The sequence below is a fragment of the Micropterus dolomieu genome, linkage group LG19 (genome assembly GCF_021292245.1).
Source record: "Micropterus dolomieu isolate WLL.071019.BEF.003 ecotype Adirondacks linkage group LG19, ASM2129224v1, whole genome shotgun sequence".
NCBI classification, from domain to species: domain Eukaryota; kingdom Metazoa; phylum Chordata; class Actinopteri; order Centrarchiformes; family Centrarchidae; genus Micropterus; species Micropterus dolomieu.
The window spans coordinates 20,217,324-20,242,661 of NC_060168.1; the positions used below are offsets into that span (position 1 = coordinate 20,217,324).

The window sequence follows — 25,338 nt, forward strand, 5'->3', positions numbered from 1 at the left end:
CCTTGCTCGAATCCTGGATACATACAGTAAGCAAACAGCATACACAGCACACATAAGTCACTGCTGGGGAGTTTTATTAAGGATGCGATGGCATACAGCACGAAGCTTCTGCTGTAGTGGACCCATTTCCAGGCTAGATGTATCCGTGTCCAGATGAAAGCACTGTGAAGAAGATGATGAGGGTGACTGGGGTCATGTGCAATAGTCAGTGCTTTGCCTTTGGTGGCTTTACTGTTGAGGTCTGACAGGTTGGAGGTGAGAAGTGTTAAGTGGGTGGTATGGCATGGGGACCGAGAGGACCCAAACGCAGCACTTTGAGCGAAGGAGGTTTATTTAGGGAAAAAAGGGGGTTGAGGGACTGGAGTGGAGGGAGAGGAGGATGCCGGGGAAACACTGGCACAGGGAAACCGACGGGACGGAAACCAGGGAGCCGGGGAACACTGGGGCCGAGGAAGGGAGGATGCAAGGGAGAACTGGGAGGACGCCGTGGGGGAAGCCCGAAGAGGAGAGGTCCGGAGGACGAGCCCAGCCGACTGAACGGAGGACGAGGGTGAGTGAACCTGGGAGGGAAACAGACGGAGAGACAGGGTTAGAGGTAACGGAGACAAAGCACAGGGAAAATGTGAGAAAACAAGAAACATGAGAGCCTGAACACAAAGGTGGCACCGGGTATGGAGCAATGACGATCAAGCAAGAGTGGTGTGGAGAACCGGGGTTGAAATACAGGCAGGGATGAGGTTGACTACTGGCAGGTGTGGCAGGCTGATGAGGTGCAGGTGCGGGTCGTTGCTGGGCTCAGGAGCAGAGGGAGAGAGAGCACACAGGGGAGAAAACACAGGGAGGCAGGCAGGGAACAGAAAACCAAGGAAAAAGCAGAATAACTGATAAAAAGGAGAAAAAAACCAGCCGGGCTGCCACCACAACAAGAAGGCCTATTATTGAAACAGTCGTGTGAAGATCTGCTAAAGATTAAGCACAGTAACAAAGTCATTGATTTGATTATTGAATAGGATATGTATAGCAGACAAATTGTGAAAACAAATAAGTGTTTAAAAGAGAAATAATATTAGAATTTCAAAGGGGGAAAGCATTGTACACTGCATACAGTGGCGACTGTATTGTTATAAGGCAAAAAAACACCCAACAGGTCATTGTGATCAGTGTCATGAAGAGACGATAAAGCATATTCAAGTCACATGCGGAAAATACACAGACGAGAGTGATGATGACACAGTTCCAGAAAACAGGGCAAGTACAGGCCAGTAAAAAAACTAATGTGGAAACAGTGAGGAGGAAAGAAATGTTCTATTTCTCATGAGAACAACTGAAGTAATTACACTTCTTTAAAAGAAATGGACGTTGAGGACGACCAAATCCGCAACTAAGCAACGAGGGGAGGTTTGGAGCTATGTGGACAGAGCGAACGAATGGTGGACGGGAAACATAGGATCGAACTTTTGTTTGGCGGATCTGCATAAACTGTACTGTGAATGTAACATCATGTCAAATAGTTCAGATGGGGATGAGATGGAGTGGATGATGTTCAGATCTGTGAGATTGAAAAGGGATTTGAGAGAAAGAGATAGAAGGAAAAGTTGGTCGGAGCATAGCGAGACCGGCTAGGCAAGTAAAAGCAAGAAACTGAGAGCTAGTCAGTGTGAGAAACACAAGCCTGAGAATATGCTCAAAAAAGCTCAAGGAAACGATTGGAAAGTTATAATTGAGTTCAACCAGGATGGTGGGCACTATCACCCAATTAAACTTACCAAGGTGATTGAGAAGGAGATTGGCAAAATTAAATTTGCAAGATTTTTGAACAACAAACGACTACTGATATAAGCAAGCAGCAAACAACAACAAGAAAAAATTCTTAGTATATCCACACTTCAAGGGGAAAGGATGAAGGTTTACATCCCAGGAGCAATAGCAAAGGTTAGAGGCGTTATCTCAGGAGTCCCATTGAATATGTCAATGGAAGATGTTAAAAATGAGATTCAGGGGGGCAAAGTAGTTGAGGCTACTAGATTAAAAAGAAAATGAGATGGATCATTAAAAGAAACACTATCTGTGGTTGTGCAATTAGAGAGAACACTGCCTAAGTCGGTTCAAATTGGATTACATGAATTACAGCGTGCGAGAATACATCCCTCCCTCTATCAGATGTTATAAATATCAAAGAATAGGGCACACGGCTCAGCAGTGCAAAAGAAAGCTAAGATGTGCTAGACATGGGGGCCAGCACGAGTATGGTAAATGTGAAAAGGATGCAATGATTAAATGTTGTAACTGTGGAGGAGAGCATAGTGCTGCATTTGGTGGATGTGAAGTGCAAAGAGAAGCCAGAGAAACCCAAAAGGTGAAGGTTTTGAACAAAGTATCATATGCTGAAGCTCTAAAGAAAGTAAGAGAAACAGGATTAAATAACAAAAACTCCAGTGGAATTGTCCAAAGAAACATAAAACCAGTTAATCAGACACAAAGCCAGATTCCAACTCACACACAGAATGGTTGCGAGCATAAATGTAAAGTTGACGATGATGCTTTGATAGTGAAGAAAGTGAACTTTGTGGGTTTCATTTTACATTTACATTTACATTTACTCATTTGCCAGATGCTTTTATCCAAAGCGACTTACATTTGAGGAACAACAATCAAGCATCAACAGAACATCAAATACAGATCAACAACTGACAATACATGCTAGTAAGAGCAGCAATAAATACTAGTAAGAGCTATTTACTACATATCACACCAATGGGGTAAATACCTAGGGAAAGAAGTAAGAGTTAACAAAAAGTGCAATCAAAACAAAAAAGTGCAATCAATACAAGATCACTGTAGGGGATAGAAGAAGAAGAGCACAGGACGTGCATGGTAGAGGTTAGGAGTTAGAGATGTTATAAGAGGAAGTGTTCTCGGAAGAAATGAGTTTTCAAGAGCTTCTTGAGGGACGCACCTGCTCTGATGGCGTGTGGTAGCTTGTTACACCATCGTGAGAGACAGTCCGTGATCCGCGCCGAGACGGTGGGATCGCCTGGCGGGAAAGATAGATAGAGTTGCGGTAGAGTTGTTTCATAAGTCACAGCATCAATGTTGCATCCCAGTTGAAAAAGAAAAGTGACAGAATTAAGGCAATTGTAGAAGCAGCAGGAGAAGTCCTTGATATGAAAGATATCAAAGCAGATCAAATACATGCATTGTTGACCGTAAACTGAAAATGGAAATACACAAACTGAGGATTAGGACGCTTATAATGGTTCTTCACATACTACAGTAGAACGCAATAAGTCTTATAGCAAATGGTCAAGAATTCAAAAAGTACATTCATGAATTAGTTGTTGTTCCAGACGTAATATGTTTACAAGAAACTTGGTTATGAGACAGACTAGATTTTGTGATACCAGGGTTTAGCTCTATATGGTATGATAGACCTAACAACCAAACTGGTGAAGGGTGCATCACCTTTATCAAGGATGGGTTGGCCTACAGGGAGTTCCCTAGATAAGAAAATTTAGAATGTATAATAATTGTAAAATATTTAAATATATATATATAAACTATAGTCCAAGAAAAGAGGGAAATATTAAATTGATTAATTTCTATAACCAATGCAAAAATTTAGATATTAACAAACTTAATGGATTGGCAGGGACTGTATACAGGAAATTTCAATGCACATAACAGCCTATGGGGCAGCAATCACACACATGATAATGGGGATATAATGGAAGAAATGATGGAAGAAAGATCACTGGTCTGCATTAATGGACAGGCAACACGAATAGGTGTGAATAGGGGTAAAACATCATGTTTAGATATTACACTGGTATCAGATAATTTGGTAAACAAATGCGAATGGTTTGTTATGAATGACTCTACCATAGGAAGTGACCATTTTCTAGTTCTCATTATAATCGACACACATGTATGTTTGCAAGAAGGAAGTACAATTAGGTGCTTTGAAAAAGCAGACTGGGAAAAATTTAGGATATGTTGTACGAAGTCAGCAAACCGTGTAACGTTAGAAGGTGACATAGAGGAATGCACAAAGCAAATTACAGAACACATTATAAATGCAGCAAATTTAAGTATTCCAAAAAGAACAAGGGCAGGAAGAAAGTGGTCCCCTGGTGGAATGAGGAGTGTAGCAGAGCTGTAAAAGAACGAAACAAAGCTTAAAGAAGAATTTGTCACAAGAGAATGTTTTAGATTTTCAAAGGAAAAGGGCAGTGGCACGTAGGACAGTTAAGTTAACCAAAAAGAAAAATTGGATTGTTCCACCATAGGTAGAGGGGTAGAGTTAGGGGATATGTGGTCTATGTTTAAAAGAATGAGTGGGAAAAGGAAAGCGACTAAAATCCCAGATTTGGATTTTACAATATCAGAACTCAAAATAGCTCTGCTAGGCACGGGATATACAGCCACAGGACAAGGGAAGGACTACTTATTAAACTAAGTAGAATGGGTTTTGAAGGAAGGATTTATAACTGGATATTAGCATTTTTAACAAATAGAAAAATTAGAGTAAAGGTTGGATCAGAAGTTTCTACAGAGTTTAAGGTAAATAATGGTATTCCCCAGGGGAGCACAATTAGCCCTATGTTATTCAACATTATGATTAATGACATATTTTCAGATTTAGATGGACACATCAAATGAGCGTTATATGCAGATGATGGGGCCATATGGATGAGAGGAAGAAATGAGACATATGTGTTAGAGAACATTAGGAAAGCAATAGGGCAAGTAGAGAAGTGGTCATTTGAGTGGGTATTTAAAATATCAACAAGCAAATCCTGTTATATGGTGTTCACAAACAAGCATAACTGTCATGTAGAAAAGCTTTTATTATATCAGCAGCCAATGGAAAAAGTAAATGAATTTAAGTATTTGGGATTGTGGTTTGATAATAAGTACACATGGAAAACACAAATAAAGCAACAAAGTTATTAATTTACTGAGAGCAGTGGCGGGGTGTGAATGGCGTGCAGATAAACAGTCACTAACTGACATACCTTTTTTTTATTGAGGAAAAGGAATAGTGAAAATTGTGAAAACTGTGGGGTTAAATACAATGTTGAACGTGTCATTTTGCACTGCATATTGTTTGAGTTGGAAAGACAGATATTTCAAGATAGGGTTCAGGAGGCAGGGCAGGAATGGAATCTGATGGGGGTATTGGGAACAGAAGGAGAGGAAAAGGGGATAAGAATCACCAGGAAGGCATTATTTAAATTTCTTAAAGTCACTGGGTTGGTGAACAGAACATGAGAGCACCTTATTAATGAGTTTTGTAGTTGAGTGATATGATGGGACACACTCCAGTACAGTAGGTGGCAGTATGCACCTAAACGTTGTTTGCAATCCGCCATTAACTAAGAGAAGAAGAAGAAGAAGAAGAAGAAGAAGAAGAACAAGAACAACAACAAGAACAACAACAAGACGACCAAATCCAGAAGGAGGCAGTAATGCAACGCATCTCATTACAGACCCTCAGTGTCGTTGTTGGACTGCATGTTGGCGTGACTACTCCGTGGCAGTAGGTGGCGGTAATGCACTGCATGTCAGTCATCACTTAAGCCTAACACCAGAAAAAGAGCTTGTTGCTAACTTTCAGACTGGAAGGTGAGATAATTAGTTTTTTTATGGCTGTCACTGCGTTTTTCACCTAGAGGTTATGCGGCCTATTCGTCGCTATAGTTTAGTAGACGATTATAGTGAATGTCAGTGAAATATCATCCATTATAAAGAGAGAAAAGCAAGCTTTTTTGAATATGGCTTGTAAGCTAAGAAATGATCCACTGTCGGCTAAAGCACGATTCACTTAACTTTATTTCTATCATCTGATCCATGTGTTACATCAGTATGTTCACATTTATTCCAGGATTTGTATTATATCAGCAGGTTTACTCTTTGGAAACGGTTTTTAGTTGAACTTGGTTATAATCACAGTAACTAGCAGACTGATCTGAACGTAGATGATGGCGTATGGCGATTGTTTGGTGTCCTTGGTCGTTTTTATGCTGTAACTAACATTTACTTAAAGCATTAGTATGTAATAATAATGGCTCATGAAGATAGCTGTTACCTTTTTATAACAAGCAGTACACAAAACCTTAAGCGGCGACTTTTCATAACAATGTACTTATTTTTCTTAAGCTGTTTTCAGAAACAATGGATCAGAAAATTCCTTATGATGACTACCAGCTCCCAGTGGTATTTCTGCCTTCGTATGAGAACCCACCAGCATGGATACCTCCACAGGAGGTATGCCACATATTAGTAGAATCAAACTTAAACCCATACGTTAACAAATAAAAAGGTTTACTAGTTTATTTTCTGAAGCTTTCCACTGCACCTTCAATTCTTCATTGGTCTGTCTCCTATGTCTCCTTGTCCCTGGACAAGAGACTTTATTAACAACAAACACATTTGCTGTCAGAAAAAAGCTGGTCACTGGAAAGGTGCCGAAGTCATTGACCAGGAGTCAGTGGACGGCCAAAGAAAGATCAGGGTGTTTACATCTGACACGAAACGTAAAGACTGTGATACAGTTGAAAGCTTTGCAAAAAGCAAGATGCTCCTTGAGTTACTGTTTCCAACATTCCAATATAAAGGACTTTCATGCTCAGTATACGTAACTTTTCTGCTGATTTGCCTAGTTGCAGAGATCTCTGAAGATTTCTGCATCTGAGTGTTGACTCTTATCTGATTGCTGTTACTAAGTTAAAGTGTCTAAGAAAGATCAAGCTCACACAGTCATAATGGATATCATGCCACTATTCTGCTAGTACTTAGTCAGCTTTTCTTTTTTGTTGTACATTTTTAGCGGGTTAATCAGCCTGACTACAACAACGAGCTCACCCAGTTCTTGCCCCGTACCATTGTGTTGAAGAAACCTCCAGGAGCACAGCTGGGCTTCAATATTCGTGGGGGAAAGGCGTCACAGCTGGGAATCTTTATATCCAAGGTATGTGTGTAAAACCCTGCTGTTTGGTATGGCTTTCACTAGCATCCACGTTTGTTGTGTTTAGGTTTGGACGTTTCAATATTGTTGATTCTGATTCTACTCATCAAGTCTGGTTCTTATTGAATCGCAGTTCTGATTCCAACCCCTTCACCACAAATCTTGTCACACCTCAGTGACATTTATCCACTTTCTCTGATGATCTTCCCCTTCATAGCTAAGGTGAAATGAGTTTCTGTACTAGAGGGCTGTCTCTGGGGACTCATGTCTAAGAAAACTATATATTGGAATCATTAGTAGATATCAATCATTTACCTTCAAAATAAAATATTAAAATCTGCTCATTTGTGTTTTGTACCTGAGTGAAAGACGTTGCTACTGCTACTTGCGTTAGCAGTATCTGGGGCGTCATTGTAGCTGGGAGACAACAACTTATTGAACACGATGATGAAGTAAATGCTTCGTCATATTGGAGAAGCTTCCTCCCTTGCGGTAAATATCCTTACTGCAGGTGTTGCATTTTGCTGTGTCATTATCTTTTTTAGTGAAGCTATGCCAAATATTTTGAGCGTTTGGTGCAGTCCGCCATGGTCCAAGAATGTAAACAGAAATACTCTCTCCTCCCATGATTTGTTGATGTACTGCGTAACAAATGACGTAGCAGGTCCTGACAGATAAGTTAAACTTTTATGGACTGTAAAATGCTCACTGTCATTCAAATGGGAGTGCCACTGAAATAAGCAAAAAGTTAGAAACCAATAAGCAGAATCTAAATGCAAATGTCTTATCGAATCCATGGTTTTTGTTACCCAACCCTAGTTGTGTTGCTAAGTGATCATTTGCTTTACAATTTACATATTGTGATTTCTAATTTCTGTGTGTTTGTGTGTGTGATGTGTTGGCAGGTGGTCCCAGACTCAGATGCTCACAGAGCAGGGCTACAAGAAGGAGACCAGGTTCTTTCTGTCAATGAGGTTGATTTCCAAGACATAGAGCACTCAAGAGTAAGTCAGAGCAGTGCTTTTACGATAAGATCCATACAGATTTCTATCAACACATTATTATACAGTATCCATCTGTTTAGTACAATATTAGTGATATTCAGAAAGGAATATTAATCATGTTTCAATCAATATATTTTGATTGAAACATGATTGATGATACATTATCACTGCATACCTACAACAATGGACCAGGAAGGTCCATTGTTGTAGGTAGTTCAGGAAGACTAGTGACCACTTTGCAGAAGCTAATCAGGATCCAGATAAAGAATATCAATGTGAAACAACTCCACATATGCAACACTGCTGCTCTGTCATCTTCAGTGTAGTTGGAACGTGTTGAAAATGCAACTTTAACAGATTTGTGTTATCATTATCACTCCAGAATATGGAGAAAATTTAATGGATAGTATTAACACAAGTTTTCAACATAGAGCTAGTGTATGTTTATAAAGGTTGAACACTCTTGTCAAATTATAAACTGGTCAGAGTAGGCTGATTAGTCAGCCTCGAATGTAAAACCCCACAAAATTCTAATCTTCATAGGAATTTAGTGTATATTTTGGCAATCTATTAAGACCAAAACCAAAAGCAACATTTTGACCAGAGAATATTTGGGAGCATGTTGTGGAAGACAATTTTTACAACTTAAGGGGACAGTTAGGACCTCAATGGAAACAAACAGATGACCACACTATCAAAAATTAAATCAAAGAATAAGACTACATTTTTCATAATGTAAAGTGCTGTAAGATGATGTTTATCTCAATCATATTTGTGTAAAATGCACCTTTATTTTATAACATACCATTACTTATTTCAGTATTTTAATTCCCATTTAAATATCTAAATATCTCACATTTTCATGGTTAAAACATTACTGTTTAGGCATTCTGATGTTAAACATATAATTTTAGTTTTTTCGCTGCTCCTGACGTTATCTTATATCCTTGTGAATGGGCAAATAGCACATACAAATAATGCCTAAATAAGAATACCCCAGAACTGCATTGTTGTCATTATTTTCCCAACTGTGTTTTATTGGTGAGAGCCGTTTTATTGTATTGCATTAAGTGAATTGCTTTTTCCTCTTTAGGCTGTAGAGATTCTGAAGACTGCGCGAGAAATACTGATGAGGGTTCGCTTCTTTCCTTACAGTAAGTATCTATCTTAAGAATGATCTGTACTTGTGGAGAATATATAAGGGTTTCTGGCTTTGAAACTTATAATTTAACTTTGGTTGGATGGTTTGGTATTGGAGAGAACTGAAACCATGGAACATGTTGCAACTACATGGAGAGGAATTAAGATGTCAGAAATCACTAATTATGGTAAAACAAATGCATAATTTGGTTTAAAATACAGGAAGTGTAATTATTTATTAGTAATTGTGCTAATGTGGTCATAATTTTAAATAAAATTTAATACAATAGTATTTCAGTATTTTGACTAATATATAATTTGTCTTTAAAGGCCCAATCAGTATTTATGTGACCATAAATAACTAAATTCATGTACAGTAAATGAGGTTCTTGACTTATATATGTAAAATTAGCCCTTTGTGTTATTCATCACAGGTCATAATTAATAATTTAAAATATAGGCCTGCTTGCAAACATTATTGGTGCAAACAAACCTTTCAACAGCATCTGTTAAAGGTTTTTGGCAATCTATCACCCTTTTCAGTATTGTAATGTTGTCCTCTATATGTTCTTTCATCAGACTACCAAAGGCAGAAGGAGAGGACTGTACATTAGGTGGCAGCAAAGAATGCTAGAGGAAGAGAGGTGGACACGCTTCACTGCACGTCTTTACCCCCCTTCCACAAACTCTGGCCTCCATTCTTTCTCAGCTTCAAGATGACTGATGTATGACTAACAGACTCATTCAGAGTCCTCCATGTAAGGACATCATATACTCGGATTCCTCTCTCACCCAGTTATCTGAGCAGTCCCTAATCTACTGTGATGCATGACGTTTACTCCATCAGGATGAACATATTCACTCGTCAAGCCTAACATTTATAAATTCTGCATTATTTAATTAAGCATCGCCTTTATTTACTTTTCCTCAAGTCCTAATCAGATGTTTCTACTGTAGTCTTGTAGAATATATTTTTTAATCAAGTACAGAGTAGTACTCTGTACTTGATTAGTACTAGTACTAAAGTACACAAGTGCACTTGTGGGTACTGTACACATTTGCCTAGATGACACTGATAAAAAGTAGAGACATATCTATCTAAATGCTCCGTACTTGTATAGCTTTCTAGGCAACCACTCAAAGCGCTTTTACACTACATCTGCATTCACCATTCACTCACAGAGCATAAGTGCTCAAACAGAAACTATCATTCATACACTGGCAGAACACAAGGACACTTCGACATGCAGCCTGGGGGAGCCGGGGATTGAACCGCCGATTAACGGGCAACCCGCTCTACCTCCTGAGCCACAGCCCTCTATCTATCTATCTATCTATTGATCTATCTATCGATCGATAGATGGATAGATATACACATACACTTCGCTGCTAGTTTTAGGTACGCCTAGCTAAAACTGATGCAGTCCAAAAAAACAACAACCCTGCAATACAACTCAAAAGAATCACAAAATACAGCCTCCAAAATGACCATATGATTGAATCAACACCTCAGTTGCAACCAAACCTGAATATTAAAACCCTCTTAACAGTAGGATTTATTGCTGGGGTAGTGTATATTACTGCATTAGTTCATAAGTGAACCGAATAAATTGGCAACTGAGTGTAAATACATGTAAAGAATGACCATAATGACTTAGACTTCAGTACACATGGTACTAAACCAGCAGGGCCTTACTGTAAGCAAATTATAGTGCAACACTTCTAGTAGATTTTAAATATCACTGTGAATGTACCGAACATCCAGTTTTTAAATAATTAACAAGCATTTATAATTGTGTAGGAAATAGTAAGTTATGTAATTTCTATTGGGGACCCAGCATTATTTTACGTCACATATTCATTTTGTTCAAATAAGTTTTACATACACTGCTCCTGGGCTGAATGATATCGTAGTTATTTAATGGATAAACTGTATATTTGAGATGCCAAACTGTGAACAAGTATAACTTCCAACATGCGCCAACTGTGCAGGCTGTTGCAGTTTCTCCTGCTTGTCATCTTACAACAATTTCCCCTCGGGGATCAAGAAAGTATTTCTGATTTTGATGCTATTAAAGTGCATCATAACAGCACATTGTGTCCTGTATCTTGAGATGTGTATCTTAGTATAGTGGTAAAGCCTGTAATGGGATGTTCTCTATGATCTGGGTGTAACGGCTCTGATGTTAGCAGGATTGGATTTCATTCCAACTGAAGACTCTTATCAGGTATTTTCATCATTTTGTCGCTGTAGTTCAAGATGTGCTGATCAGTACAATCAGTGGAGACATACTTTGGCTGTAAAGCAAATCTGCATCCATTCCAGAATTTATAGTTAACAGTTGAATACCTCTGAATGTCATTGCAGTATGCTAGTATACAGAACGTTCATTTAAACATTTGTAAATACCTGCACAGCAACACTGTCTTATCCTTTTGTACATTAATTTTTCCATAAAAGGGAATAACTTTGTTTTCCATATGATTATTTTCATCAGAATTTTCCATAAAGGATCATGGCAGTGACGAGGCAAAAATAAATATAAGGGTTTGAACCATAGTAACCTTTTGTCTTTGTGTACTTGAGCCAGAGCTGGGAATGGACCGGTTTGCTTTGGCGCAAGTAGCCAAACTTGTTCCACTTTGTAGGTTGGTTTGTCTCGAGACTGATTGTCATCTTAAGAGGAATGCCGTCAATGACAGTGATTACCAAAGATGGTTAACCTTGAGAAGTTTATTAAAAAGTCAAGACCACGTAATGTCCTTAACATCAAATATCTTAAGAACAAACTAACAAAAGCCTGCAGGACTTTATTCCAGGGTCTTTCGTTCATTGTGACTTCATCTTAGCGTACGGTAACTTCAAATAAATAAGATATGCCTTATGGTCATTCCAATCCTTCAGGTAAAATAATATTCAACTTACAAAATACAGACTTCATATGTACATTTTACATGTTAACATAACCTAACTTGGTTTTGATTCTCAGATCAACAACTGAGTGCCAATGCAAGTCTAGGGTCTGTATAACTTATTAGATCGTATAAACTTTGATTGCATCTGAATAAATACAATGAACCTTTCTATGTTACACATTAAAGATGGAAATAAAGCACAGTTATCATGACTAAATAAAATTAAACAGTAATAAAATGTTCACATTAGGTTTAAGTTTTTTTTTGTTTTACATTCAATTAATCTTTGCATTTTAACAGATTCAAGGTCGACACCCAGAGCTGCTGCACAAACCCAGAACCTTACAGCATAATAGATTTCATGTTACCCTATTAACATGTTTTAAATATAATGGTGTAACTAGCCAAATTAATGTGATTTAACAAAATAAAAACCTCACTATTAAGTGTTTCCTTACATTCAACAAAAAAAATAAAAAGCTACGCTAAAACAAGCAATTCATTTATTTAAAAAAAATTAAGAAAAATCAGGAATGTGGGGTTTATGAATGTGGTCATTTCACTTCACTACTTTCACCACTGACAAATTTTCTTTCACGGTCACTTGCAAAGAGCCACTAGCAGACAACTACACTTCATTTCCTCTTCAAATTTGTTCATGTGCATTGTAAATTTAGTGCTGTAACCATGACATAAAAGTAAAAAACAGCGCGGTGGCTAACACTGGAAACATGTTTAGCTTAGTTCAGCCTGGAGTCAGGTGAATGGCAACTTGATCTGTGCTGTAAACACTTCATGCTCTTGCTCATCCCAAAAAGGCACAGTGATTTCTGAAACTGGATAAATCACACAGTGCTGAAGGTCTCAAATATGAATTTTTGAGTGTATACAATCCGTGCCTCAACCTTCCTCACGTCATTTCGATGTGATTTAACTGCTGTCCTCACTGTTCTGAGCATCCACGTTTTCTAGCGAGTCTGCTCTCTGTATCGACAGCTCGGCAGGGTCCATTATGGGCAGGGTGCTCTGCTCTGGGTACAACCAGGGCTTCAGGTCGGGAGAGTGCTTCTGTTTCCACTCTGGGTAGTTCTGTCCCGCCTTGTGTACACTCTGCATGACCTGAAAGGAGTAGGCCAAAGAGAGGATACCATTATCAGAGGGCTGCAGTCTTGACAATGTGGATCATACCACACCTTCAGTCTCAGTCAACAAAGCTGAAGATAAAGCTGATCACAAAATACAGTGCAATAGATTATGTGGCAAGCAGTTACACAAGTCTAACTATTTACAGCTCTGCCGCAGTCTACATGAAAGTTAAGTGTAACAAATTTTAAAGCATTAACATTTGAACAAAGGCCTTTACATTAGAGTATAAAATGGTGATCTTGCCTTTGCAACCTTCAGTTTTCAAATCTGGTTATTCAAACAAAACTATCAGCTTTGACTATGAATTAGGGAACAACCCCCTCCCCCCCGATCATCAGCCTGATGTTAAAAAAAAATTAAATCTAATAAATCATATAAAAAAAGCAAGAAGTCACTGATTTTAGTCTCTCAGATGTAAATATTTGCTGTGTTTACTTAGCCTTCTGTGATAGTAAACGGAATGGCTTGAGGTTTTTTGGGCAAAACAATTTGAAGCGACACCCTGGACATTTTTCACTATTTTCGGACACTTCATAGACTTATCATTTATTCGATTAATCAAGAAAATACTTAAGTTGCAACCTTACTCCAGTCACTCAGATTTAGGTATGCAAGAAAACTAGCAAGACCCCACAAGTCTTAACTTCTTTACCAAAACCTGCTAAAAATGCACTTTGTTAGATGGGTTTTGTTCATTGCAATTCCATATTAAGAGAACCACAGCCTGGCTGAAATGGTATCATCTTTTTAAGTTCTTACAGGCATGTATTTTGTATTATTAGTCCTCTAGTATCATTCTCAGTTTGACTTAGCTACTAACTTAGCCAGTTATATTTTATTGCCTTATAAATTATAATCGTTTAGTTTATAGAAATCATTGTAACGAGATAAATAAGGTCAATGTTTCTGTTAATAAAAAGGCACAAGTCTCCCAATTACAGTTTCTTAGTTGCACATAAATCTGCGGAAGGGAAGAAACCTGGGGAACGAGTTCTGCAACAGCTCGAGCTGAGAATCTCATTTGTCAGCAGCCTTCCTAGGACAGGCCCTTAAAGTGGGTTTCTATGGTTACCATTGTCCTGTGAGACACATGAAACCCTCACTCCCTTCTGCATGCGACACACGCACACCTATTACACACCTTTTAATCATCATGGACACACACGCCCCCACACTGTCAGGCACACTGGGACACAGTTCATGTATTTTTAACTTCATTTTCAGTGCTGCCGTTAAGTATACAAAACTTCTAACCAAAATAGTTTGTGACAATACGTGTTTCATTACATACCCGTGGAGCGAGTACTTGGGAAGCTTTGTTAACCACAACCTTCGGAAGAGAACCTGGAAGAAGAGAGAAACTTTTAAAAGAGCTCTAAAAATGTTCAGCAACAATTCTCACTTTAAAAAAAAAAAAAAAAAAGAAAGAACCATTTTAGTGTTGATTTATGGTCTTACCTTTGGGGTCAGCTTGTGAAAGGTATGTGAAAGAACAGCTATTTGGTCCTAGGGGCTTGATCAGATAGCCAGTGAGGATGGAAACAGCCCTCACAAGGTTGCTGCGAGGAGGGTATTTCTGTGATTGAATCAAAAGAGTTTGCAGAATAGTGAGAAAAACTACATTTTGAACTAAAAACACCTCTTACAGACAAGTTACAGGTTATGTGAATTGGATGTGACCCTATCACAGTTGTTAAGACAAATGTAAAGATGTAAAATAGCTGTTAAACAAAAACATATAATAAATGCTCACAAAATATTAAGACAATAAGTGGCAGAGATCTGTAGAAATGGCACTTAGACCTATTATGTGCCTGGGAGGGTGTGTAGGAAGTGGCGTACCGGGTGTTTGACTGAGAAGTTAATGATAATGTACTCGTCATCCATCACCTGCCACGAACGCAGGCTCACCACATCTCTGTTCTTGATTGGCTTTGGGCAAAGCCCTGCAGAGAAAGAAGGGAAAAATTACATACAAATCTGGTTATATTGTGTTTAGACTTGCTTCATTTCTTCAGGTTTTCACTCTCAAACGTAGACCTGCACCATTGTTACAACAATGAATACACTGTTGGAGCGAGAGACTGCTCATTCTTCATCCCTGATGGGTTCAGCAGCTTACAAAAAAGGTGTCGAACAGATTGTAATAAATTAGAAATGGAAGTAAGAGAGACACCAATGCATTATGGATGGATTAAAAAACAATCTGGTTTGTGTGTGTAAATATTGACAAAAATATAGTGACACAGCATTGTTTCACTATAACTTGGAATATACAAAAGTGATTTGCAAAGAATTTATAGCACTTTTATAGGCATGCAGAGGTTATTATTGCATCAAGAACTTGGACAAAATGAGGTCTTGAAATCGTAGCCCGCTATTATTCCATATACTCCAAATATACACTATTCCTTTCTAATTCATGTGTTTGTATTTGTGCTGTGTAACAGGTGAAACTGAGTCAGGCCCACACTGTAGACTAACAGGTGTCTGGTGGGTGACTTTTAGAGAGAGGGAGAAACACACACAAAGAGGAATGTGATAAGATGCAATAAGAGTCCTCACATGAATAGTAGCCCACATCAGCGTTCGCAGAGAGCCGGGCGATGTCAAAACTCTCCAACATGGCTGGGTCCCATTCCTTGCGGTACTGGCCGTCATGCAGGACATCGTACATGGTGGCTGCTGATACGTCTTTGATTATCATTTTACACTGAAACACATACACAATGTCCTTTAAAAATACAGCAAAGTGAAGTTAACAGCAGACTACCCACAGTCTAGTATGACACCCTAGAGTTGATTATTTTCTAAACAGTGTGAAGTTGGTGTTGAATGAACTTACCTTGATGTTGTGGACTTTAGACCCTTGATTTCCTTTATTTGGAGGAATTTCGACCCACACTTGCATCCCATTGCTGTCATACTTGTTCACCCAATTGTCCGTGGATAAACACTGCTTTCTGAAGTCAGCAAAGACCGCCTCGTCGGGTATAATACTCGAATGAAGAGGCATCTTATCTTTAAAAAAAGAGAAAAAAAATGATGTTTCTTCTTGGAAAAAAATTATTCCTTCCTTCTGACAGTCCAGTGTGTGCGCTTGACCCGTGTCGACTGAAGAGATTTTAGACGCAGTTGTGTGCCACGGGCGAATAAATATATGCGATCGCCAATCAAGTCGAGCGGGATTTTTGTGCTGGAATTCATGTGCCATTCCTTCAAACACCTCTCCCACCTACGTCACACTACTTAATGAATCTAGGTGTGCTACGCAGGTACTTGCAGAAAGAAACTTTTAGTCCCGCCCTCGCAGATAGGACCAGAAAGGCTAACCCCAGTTCATCAGCATTGATGTTTACCATGTGATACCGTTGCTATAGGTCAAAACTGATACCCAGAGGAGATGAGGAGAAAAAACCCCAAAAAGAGCACTGTTGGTGTCTGAGAGTGAAAGATAAAAAACAAGGGCACACATAGTGGGCCTGGACACTGTGGGCTGCTCTGGGGAGTAGGTGCGAATTGCTCAGTGTTGATGAATCCACCGTATCATCACGACTATAAATGTTAAACAATAAGAGTACACAAAAACAAGTCATGAGCGCAAGATATTTATCATTTAAGCCAGAATTCATGCTCTTTAATGGGTCTTAAGGACTTTTAAACAACTTCGTAAAACACAGCTAGAATTGAGGTGGATCTTACTTATTTATAGATATATGGCTGTTTTATTTGAACAATTAATAGTAATACAATCTGACCTACATCATCGATAGAATAAAAAAAAAGGAAAAAGGAAAATAGGTCACTGTGTTGAAAATGTGGAATTTTTAAAACAAATATAGGCTTCATTTTACAATTGACCAAGTCAACACTTTTTCTTTTACTGCCATGCGTACAGCAAATACACTCATTTATAATCAAGTAGGTGATCCACAATATAATCACAGTGGAATATAGACCCACTGGTATAAATAGGCCGATATGTTGAAAGTTGGCAATACTTTTTTTTTTTTTAAACATTCACATTTCATTCACATGCCCTCAGTAGATATTTCCCAAACATGTACATGAACAGTGTCAAGTTGTAAATATGTTCTACTGCAATCTCAAGTTTATACTTAGCCACACCTTTCTGTTGAAACAATTCACTGACAAATGAGTTGTTTCAGTATACCTTGCCGACATGTCACATGTTCATCACATTCAACTCAGGTGCAGTGTATTCTTGATTATATAGGCTCTTCTGATGAACAGAGCATTTGAAATTGAGCGAATTATGAATATGCCTTAAGGCTGGTCCCTTTTTCCAACAGCAGTGCTTTATATAAAACAGATCACAGATGTTAAATGTTTGGTGAAATATCTTTATTTTATTCCATGTGATAGGCCTACACTTGTGTTTCATTAACTCTCATTTTTATACATCAGAATGTAATAGTACATTATTCACACAAACGTTGCTAAACACGAGTAGACAGCATATTTCAAATGGACAGACACAATTCAGAATAGCACAAAGCTGAGTATTTAATCAGTGACAAGTAATAGAAGAGCTGCTCATGTTAAAATGGTTGTTCGATGTAATTAAACACTTAAAATCCATTAAATGTTTTAAGACATTTTAAAAACAAGCTACAGCAAATGACCAATGTCTTTTGTTGTGCTATGGCAAGTTAGTTCGTTTGTGTTACACTGTGTTTGTGTGTGATTGCGCATCTGGAGAAGCTGCAGCCTTTACCTGTAAATCAAGCTACCGACTACACACACACACACACACACACACACTGCAAAAACGTAATTCCTACCAGTGTGACAAAGAAAAAAGTCGCCTTTAGGTGGAGTCCCAGCAGACACGCAAATAAATAAAATAAACTTTCAACATGCGTGTCAGCATCTGCACTTTTGGTCAAGCAAACAATGTTATCTGTATGTCCATGTTACAAAATAAATAAAACACATAAAACCAACAGTCTTACACAGGCAATAGCAATACAGCAAAGGATACTGCAACTAACTTCTCTGCACTTTTTACAGCAAGGGTGTTAGTAAGCATTAGCTGTATCCGAGGACAAAGTCTTACCTACCAGCTCTACGAAACAAGGAATGAAGCCATGAACCAGTCAGCAGGCTTCTGTTATATTTTACAATATTGTGGCTTGATTCAGTGCACAACGTTGGTGAACAAACAAGCAAGGCATCTGTGTTCTTATCCATATAAATCCTGCATGGTGAGCATGCTGCATGTTCTTGCAAATAGTGTAATCAACACAACACAAATGATCAATGGGTTCGTGGGTACATCATAGCGACCAAAGTGACAACTTTCCATCAGCGTGGAAAAAGTAAACACTGGCTTTTTAAAAAATATTTCCTACTTTAGGGGCTTCTAATAACAGAAAACTCCTACTCAGACATCTTAGTATGCGTGCAGCTAATTTAACAACATTCAACAACATTTTAATGCAGACATAGCTTCAGGTTAGTAGCTATTCTAATGAACTTGGGATGGCTTCCCTTTGATGGAAATTGATATCGATTTCCTCATTAGTTTGTTAGTTGCATATCTTTTGCATTATTGTTTTAATTAAGGTCTCAAATTACATACATTTGGCCCACTAACACACTGTTGTACTGGCAGTAGAACCCTACAGATGTGTTAGGTATAAATAATACCTAATCAATGGACCACTGACTCTCTTCCGTGAAAAGGATCCTTTTAAGCCTAATATGGTAATATGATGGTTAGCAATAATGTAAATTCACTGGTAAGATCCTGGCCCTACCTCCTCAAAATAAGACAAAGACACACAGTTATCTGAGAGATAAGTTTTAGGCAAACTCTCCATTTAAAATAAAAAAGTAGAATACAATGGGCTGAGAACTCAACCTTGCAGAGTCATTTAAATAATCCCAAGCAGTTTTACCTTACAACAATGACAAGAGTAACAGCACTAAAATTCCGAACTGTGCAATAACTCATGAGCGGTTAGCTATGTCAGTCTGCAATTCCATATAATGCCATGCAACTGGATGAAAATCTGAACATATCATTGAACTTATTCCTTGTTTTAAACGTTTACTTCTGAACCATTTTTTCCCAGATAATCTGTTTCAATACGGTAATGCACATCCACACGGTTACTCTGAAAAGTCACTGAGTTGAAAAGGGGGAAAAAAAAAAGACAGGTCCTCCATCCCTATGGCAGTGTGCCAAGGGTGGAGAGAGTGGCCACTGAGAGACAAGCTGTTGGTGGGGAGGAGACAGGCTGGGTGAGGGTGAGGTGTACTAGCATGAGCAGCTGCTCTCGGTGACAGTCATCTCTGGCTGTTTCTCCAGTTTAATGTCGATCACTGAAGGGACTTGGTTAAGTTGCATCATTGATGAATTTGCACATTTCACTTCACTATTTTCTGCACTGCTATCTCCTTAGTGCACACTCTTTCTTTTTGGTAGAGTAAAGAGGCACTTGTTACCAGCTGGACAGATTTTCTACTTTTATAACATCAAAGCCATGGCGGCAATAGATGACAATCGTTATGACAACAATTTCTGTTCAAGGCATTATTAAAAAGGATACTGTCCTCTTTGCTTTTCTCTGGTGTGCTATCCATCCCAGGCAACGCAGCAGCAACACGACGGAACAGCTATAAAACAAAGTCAGAAGAATTTTAGATTTGAACACATTTGGAAATGGGGTATAATGCGAAATGCTGTCAAATAGGGGTGGGTGATTTAGATCAAATCCATCTATAACGGTGTATGTAGTTTTAGAGCCATATTGATATAGTACTATGTCTTGAAATTCAGCCAGGAATGTCTACTTTTCTGATAAAAATGTAAGGGTATTTGACCACACTGATACAAAAATCCTCTAACTCAATTATTGCCGTAAAGCAATCTGGCTCATTATTTTTCTCCATTGCCTACAATGTGCAAATACAACCACAGATACTGAAGGGATAGTTATCACAGTATAAACCATATCGATAGATCTCTGATGATGGATACATTTTTATTGCCTCATTGTCAGTCATATCACCCACCTCTACTGTAAAATGGGCTGTATACAGTGTAGACAGAAAGTGATCCACCTTATTGTAACTAGTCGCTCCTATATATTTTTTTGAACAACAAGCAAACACAAGAAGCATTTAAAGCAGTGACACAAAATGTGATTGTAATTGCTTCAAAAGAGAAGGTCGCCGTGCTAACCTTGTCCACCCAGCAAATCCATTTTATTCACAGAAACATTTTGAAAGCTGCAGAAGTTTTAGTGAATCAGAAAAAAAGTACTTGAAAAAACAAACAGTAGCAGTAACCCTGTTCAAGTTCAACATCTAAAAGCAAAGCCTGTGGGGGGAAAACACACAACTCATACAGTATACTAAAACATATCATGATGCCACAAGAGGGGAAAAAGAGGCAGAAGGAGTTAAGTGTGGACTTTGGTGGCAGAATTAGCTCAACTACCCTGAGAGCGCAGAATCTCTACCTGTTTGACATTGTAGCCAGTCTTTGCGCTGGTTTCAATGAACATGACATTCAGTTCCTTAGCTCTCTGCTCGCCCTCCTCCGTGGTGATCTGTCTGCTCAGATAAAGGCAGAGGGGGGAGATGGACGAACAGACAGATATGGAAAGAAACGCAAAGAGGACAGGCCAGAGGGAGGGAGGGAGGGAGAGAGAGAGAGAAAAGAGACACAGAACACAGAATCTTGTTTTGAGTGGAAAAAGAGAGAGGTTAGTTTAGTTATAACACAGACAAAAACGGAGAGGAAGACAAAGGGAGAGGTGCTGCTGTGCCCAGTACAGATGAAGCAGCAGGGAAACGGCTCCAGAGACCACTCATTCATTCAACAGCCACACTCTGATCCATATAATGAATACATGGAGGAGTCGTACATCCCCGACGGCACCGGTTGGCCTCCCTGACCTAAAGGACGTCATGACGGTCAGGGCTATTTGTCAGTATTACAGCTGCTGTTGCTGGACACCAACCTGTTTGACGTTATAGCCAGCCTTGGCACTGGTCTCTATGTACATCACATTGAGTTCACGAGCTTTCCTCTCTGCGGCCTCAACAGAAACTTGCCTGCCGTGGTCCCGGGAAGGGAGGGGGGAAGGAGTGGTGTGAAGTGTGGTGTTGAGGGAAACAAAACAAAACAAAAAAATCAGAATGACATGGAGAGAACAGAGCAGAAAAGGGAGCAGAAAAATAAAGCAAACAAAAAAAAGGCAGAACAGAAATATGATCAAATGATAAGAAATAAAAAGTACTTAAATCACTAAATCAATAAAAAGGCTAGAGTATGCAAATTACCAAGGGATGATAAAAGTCAAAATTGGATGAGATGCACTGAAGGGAAGAAAAGTGGGATTCCAGGCTTTGGCAGAGTTTATCTACTATAATACTTAATGCTGTCCGTGTTCTAATTGTAGTAGAAATATAAAAGTATCTATCAATCATTGTAAACAGAATAAGAAAATCATAATAATCTTTCACACATCTCACACAACCATGTACCTTTTATCCGCCAAGTCTGTTTTGTTTCCAACGAGCATGATAATGACATCACTTCCTCTCTCTGTTCTAACATCATCAATCCACTTTGAGGTTTGCTGGAATGAATTAAGATCTGTGGAAGAAAAAACAAACAGAAGACTTACTGTACACATCAACTACAAGTAGCCCCAAAAGACATGCAACATTTGGTATTCTAGCTACAGTTAAAAGTATGCCCAAGCAGTTCTTACTCTTTATTAAAAAAAAAAAAAGGTAGAGTATTTTATGTAAAGTAGTCATGTTAGAAAGCAGAAGTATTAAAAAGAGAAGCTTGAAGAAGGAAAATTTACTTAAAGAGATTCTGAAGGTTAGCAGAAATATATAAAAGTATGCCAAGTACTATGTCAATATAGTTTCCTTCCAATTCCTCTAGACCCCTACAGAAAGGTTAGAGTACAGCCCTGACTCACTGGTGATGTCATAAACAACCACGGCAATGGTAGAGTCACGGATGTAGCTGGGAATTAGGCTACGAAAACGCTCCTGTCCAGCAGTGTCCCAGAGCTGGAGCCGGACCTGAGGATTGGAGCGGAGGAGAAGAAAGGGGGAAGGAGGTGGAGATAAAGAGGGGAAAGGCAGGACAAGAAAATGGAGAATAGCACAGACATAAAGGAACTGCAAGCCAAGCAGCAGAGATGAAAATGGCCTTTTATGGAGGGACGGGGGGGAATCATTCAAATGCAGCGGGGTCAGAGATGACCAGCATGCAAATAAGACATATAAAAGAAGGCCCTGCTGAATCATTTTTTGGCTGTTTCAGAGGAGCTCTGGCCATGAGGTGACATCTAAAAGGCATTTTCCATATATTCCAGGCTTCCATCAGCCTCATATATAACAGCATATGGAAGCACAGACCCCCCTGGACACTGCTGGAGAAATGCTTTTGCCAGGCTAGTAAATGTTTTTCCCTCCCATATACTAAGCGAAGGGACAAGGAGGTGAGGCAAGGCCATGATACCTACTGGCTATGTCATAAACCACCACAGCAGCGGCTGAGTCGCGGATGTAACTGGGGATGAGGCTGCGGAAACGCTCCTGTCCGGCTGTATCCCAGAGCTGCAGCCGAATCTGTGGCCAGCCACAAAATGAATGTGAAAAGGAGGGGGCATTTCATGACCCAGCCAGGGGATGGAAGGAGAACAAAACTTGAAATAATGATGGGAACTAAAAACATGATCACATGTCTAACAAAATGAATGGTAAATTCTAGGATACTGTAAAAACAATGTGGAATGCTGAAAGGGAAATAAGTGGTGGCTACATTATAAGTAGGTGAATGCTTTAAATGACAATATTATAAGAAGGGCTTACCGTGCGATCTTCTAGGTACATGGTTTTTGACAAAAAGTCGATGCCAATTGTTGCCTGTAAGACAATCATTGCATTAAAACATCGTTATAGGTACAATACTTGCATAGCATCTGTATCTAAGAAAAATATTACACAAAAAGGTGTTTGATCACATTGCACATTATCTATAGACCTTAACACAACATTTTAATTTGTCATAACAGAAACAGTACGGGTGAATCTAAAAACATTAGCATTGGCTCTGTTCCATTACATCCTGCCAGTAAGTCTTTACACACATTAACAAAGGATCTGGAACTGAAAGATCATGGTACATCCAACAAGTCAAAATATATGTTGTCAAAAATGTGTTTTGGAACACACATCACATATTGATTAAAATACAATCAGTCAGTGCCTTAGCACACTAATTCAGTGTCATATTGTGATAGACATGTGTTATTACCTGGTAAGTGTTGTCGAAACTGTCATACATAAACCTGGTGATGAGCGATGTCTTCCCAACTGTACAAACACAGTAACAGACACTTGAAGACTTGATCCTGGTAATCAAAGACCATACTCTACAAGGCCAAAACTTCAATTTTAAGATAATATCAATACCCAAATACAGAAATTCTAATATAACATAAGGAATAAAAATCAATATGACTCCGTGACATCACATGATGAGTAAACTAATGTAACGTTAGCTATTATCACTGATGCAATGTAGACTGCTGAACCCACACGCTGAGCTGGCAGTATGGGTGGAGCCACATTTGGGAAATTAAAATGGCTCAACTTTTCACATTTGTCTGTTTGTGATGAAAGACTGCCACTGACATATTACAGAATCACCCCCCAAAATACAATCACGTATAATAATGTCATGTGTCAGTCAGTCCCTGTAAGCTGACGTTAAATGGTCGGCGGAAAGGCCGACTGGTCTGGTCCCATTGGCCGACGTGGCTCTCCAAGGTAGGCAGCTAACAGCTAACGTTAGTGAGTTGAAAAGCGCTACACTGACAAACAAGGATACAAGTAATTGCCTTCACGTATGAGGAGTATTCTGTTTGGAATAAAATATGCGTAACTAACTCTTGACAGCCACATTAGGGTTTCAATCGGGTTCAATGAACATGGATATTAGCTAACGTTACTGCTAGTGTATGTCTGCCAAACACTGCTAGCTAAAAGTAGTTAGCCAGCTACTGCTAGCTACAGTTACGCTATAGTTAACTAACGTTAAACGATGATCACAGCTAACGGCCACAGTAACACCAAGTTCCATTGCTGCATTCTGGCAACAAACAAATCTGTAGATGAATCACAAACGTCAACGATATAAAACGGCAACTCTACGTGTGATGGGCAGTTAAGTTACCGTTAAGACGAAGAGCGAGATGTGTGGCTAACGTTAGCTTAGCGTCGACTGTTAGCTAGCTATGCAATGACATCATCGCGAAGAGAAAAACTGTTATGTCCATTGTCTTTTTGTCATCTTACTCTCTCTTAAACACCATGTTTGCATTGAACCATTAACATTTCGCTTTGTACCATCACTGACCGCTGAGGCACGGTGACCAACTTCATCCTGCTAGCTAGCAGCAAACTAGCTGGAGAAAATAGTTAGCTACGTTGAATCTGTGCCACTTCTTCTGACACATCCGACCAAATTAACACTTGGTTCAAATATATCGTTCGCTGCTTACCACTCTGTTCACCCAGAAAGACGAGCTTGAACTTTCGTAGAGGGTTGCCAAACTCTCCGCCGCCGGTCGTAGTTGACATTTTGTCAAAAAATAAACAGCTAACTAGCTGAATTCGCTAATGATGCGGTGTCTAGAGCGGAGAGTCGCAAGTAGTGTATCTTTATCCTGCACTAGCCAGCGCTTTTGTTTTGTTAAACGTACAGAAGGGAAATAGCGCAACCAAGAGGCAAACGTTGAGAGACAACAGAAATTGCAGCGGTAAGTTAACATAAAGCCTCATTATATGCCCATCTTTTCATTAGGATCTTCTGCTATTTCTTTTATGAACCGAATAAGTAATTTTAACATAAACATTTACTTAGTAGGCTAGGCCTGTCTGAACATTAGAGCACAATTATGTTACTCAGATTTAGCTGCTGATCTTTCACTAAAGCTAGATGGGGTGCTTATTTAGGAAAGACGAAAGTAACGTTACAGGCTAAGAAAAAGAAGAAGCAGACAAAGAGACAGGTTCTCTGAACCAGCGGTTTTCTGTGTAAGTCACAGTTTTGGGACAAGTGGGCCATGTGAAAGCTGCATCAATGTGCATAAAAAAATA

At 39.0% G+C, this 25,338-nt stretch overlaps 4 protein-coding genes and 1 long non-coding RNA gene across 23 annotated transcripts in view; 2 read left to right on the forward strand and 3 right to left on the reverse strand.

Annotated features, from left to right (window-relative positions):
• Positions 1 to 57: 57 nt before the first annotated feature.
• On the reverse strand, positions 58 to 707 carry LOC123958126. Its single transcript, XR_006822002.1, has 2 exons — positions 667 to 707; positions 58 to 560 (listed from the first exon to the last, which is right to left on the reverse strand). It is a non-coding gene; the product is annotated as an uncharacterized LOC123958126 (long non-coding RNA).
• Positions 708 to 5,447: 4,740 nt separating this feature from the next.
• pdzd11 (PDZ domain containing 11) lies at positions 5,448 to 10,015 on the forward strand. Of its 2 annotated transcripts, none has more exons than XM_046030966.1 (6): positions 5,448 to 5,625; positions 6,160 to 6,267; positions 6,830 to 6,970; positions 7,873 to 7,971; positions 9,065 to 9,125; positions 9,691 to 10,015. In XM_046030966.1, exons 2-6 carry the CDS (start codon positions 6,175 to 6,177, stop codon positions 9,723 to 9,725), a joined length of 429 nt encoding a protein of 142 aa, XP_045886922.1. In that variant the 5' UTR covers positions 5,448 to 5,625; positions 6,160 to 6,174; the 3' UTR covers positions 9,726 to 10,015. The 2 variants fall into 2 exon arrangements, with proteins under 2 accessions (XP_045886922.1, XP_045886923.1); XM_046030967.1 differs by lacking the exon at positions 5,448 to 5,625 and adding an exon at positions 5,840 to 5,863.
• Positions 10,016 to 12,197: 2,182 nt separating this feature from the next.
• On the reverse strand, positions 12,198 to 16,390 carry stard14 (START domain containing 14). Its single transcript, XM_046030968.1, has 6 exons — positions 16,019 to 16,390; positions 15,739 to 15,886; positions 15,016 to 15,119; positions 14,632 to 14,749; positions 14,465 to 14,517; positions 12,198 to 13,146 (listed from the first exon to the last, which is right to left on the reverse strand). Exons 1-6 carry the CDS (start codon positions 16,385 to 16,387, stop codon positions 12,958 to 12,960), a joined length of 981 nt encoding a protein of 326 aa, XP_045886924.1. The 5' UTR covers positions 16,388 to 16,390; the 3' UTR covers positions 12,198 to 12,957.
• Positions 16,391 to 17,523: 1,133 nt separating this feature from the next.
• Positions 17,524 to 25,199, reverse strand: rab41 (RAB41, member RAS oncogene family). 15 transcript variants are annotated; one of them, XM_046031658.1, is made up of 8 exons: positions 24,741 to 25,199; positions 23,492 to 23,550; positions 23,047 to 23,100; positions 22,146 to 22,251; positions 21,697 to 21,808; positions 20,667 to 20,760; positions 19,752 to 19,818; positions 17,524 to 19,524 (listed from the first exon to the last, which is right to left on the reverse strand). In XM_046031658.1, the coding sequence occupies exons 1-8, from the start codon at positions 24,817 to 24,819 to the stop codon at positions 19,460 to 19,462; spliced, it is 636 nt and encodes a 211-aa protein (XP_045887614.1). In that variant the 5' UTR covers positions 24,820 to 25,199; the 3' UTR covers positions 17,524 to 19,459. The 15 variants fall into 15 exon arrangements, with proteins under 15 accessions (XP_045887614.1, XP_045887599.1, XP_045887598.1 ...); XM_046031643.1 differs by lacking the exons at positions 20,667 to 20,760; positions 22,146 to 22,251 and adding exons at positions 21,171 to 21,264; positions 22,698 to 22,803 and having other exon boundaries at positions 24,741 to 25,131; XM_046031642.1 differs by lacking the exon at positions 20,667 to 20,760 and adding an exon at positions 21,171 to 21,264 and having other exon boundaries at positions 24,741 to 25,116.
• Positions 23,972 to 25,338, forward strand: part of inppl1b (inositol polyphosphate phosphatase-like 1b) — a 30,010-nt gene continuing 28,643 nt past the window's right edge. For 2 of the 4 annotated variants that reach the window (XM_046031637.1, XM_046031638.1), the window contains exon 1: positions 24,062 to 24,998. The gene's annotated coding sequence lies outside the window, so the exon portion shown is untranslated. Of the gene's footprint in view, positions 24,007 to 24,061; positions 24,999 to 25,338 lie in introns of those variants that run through there. The other 2 variants (XM_046031639.1, XM_046031640.1) reach the window with 2 other exon arrangements.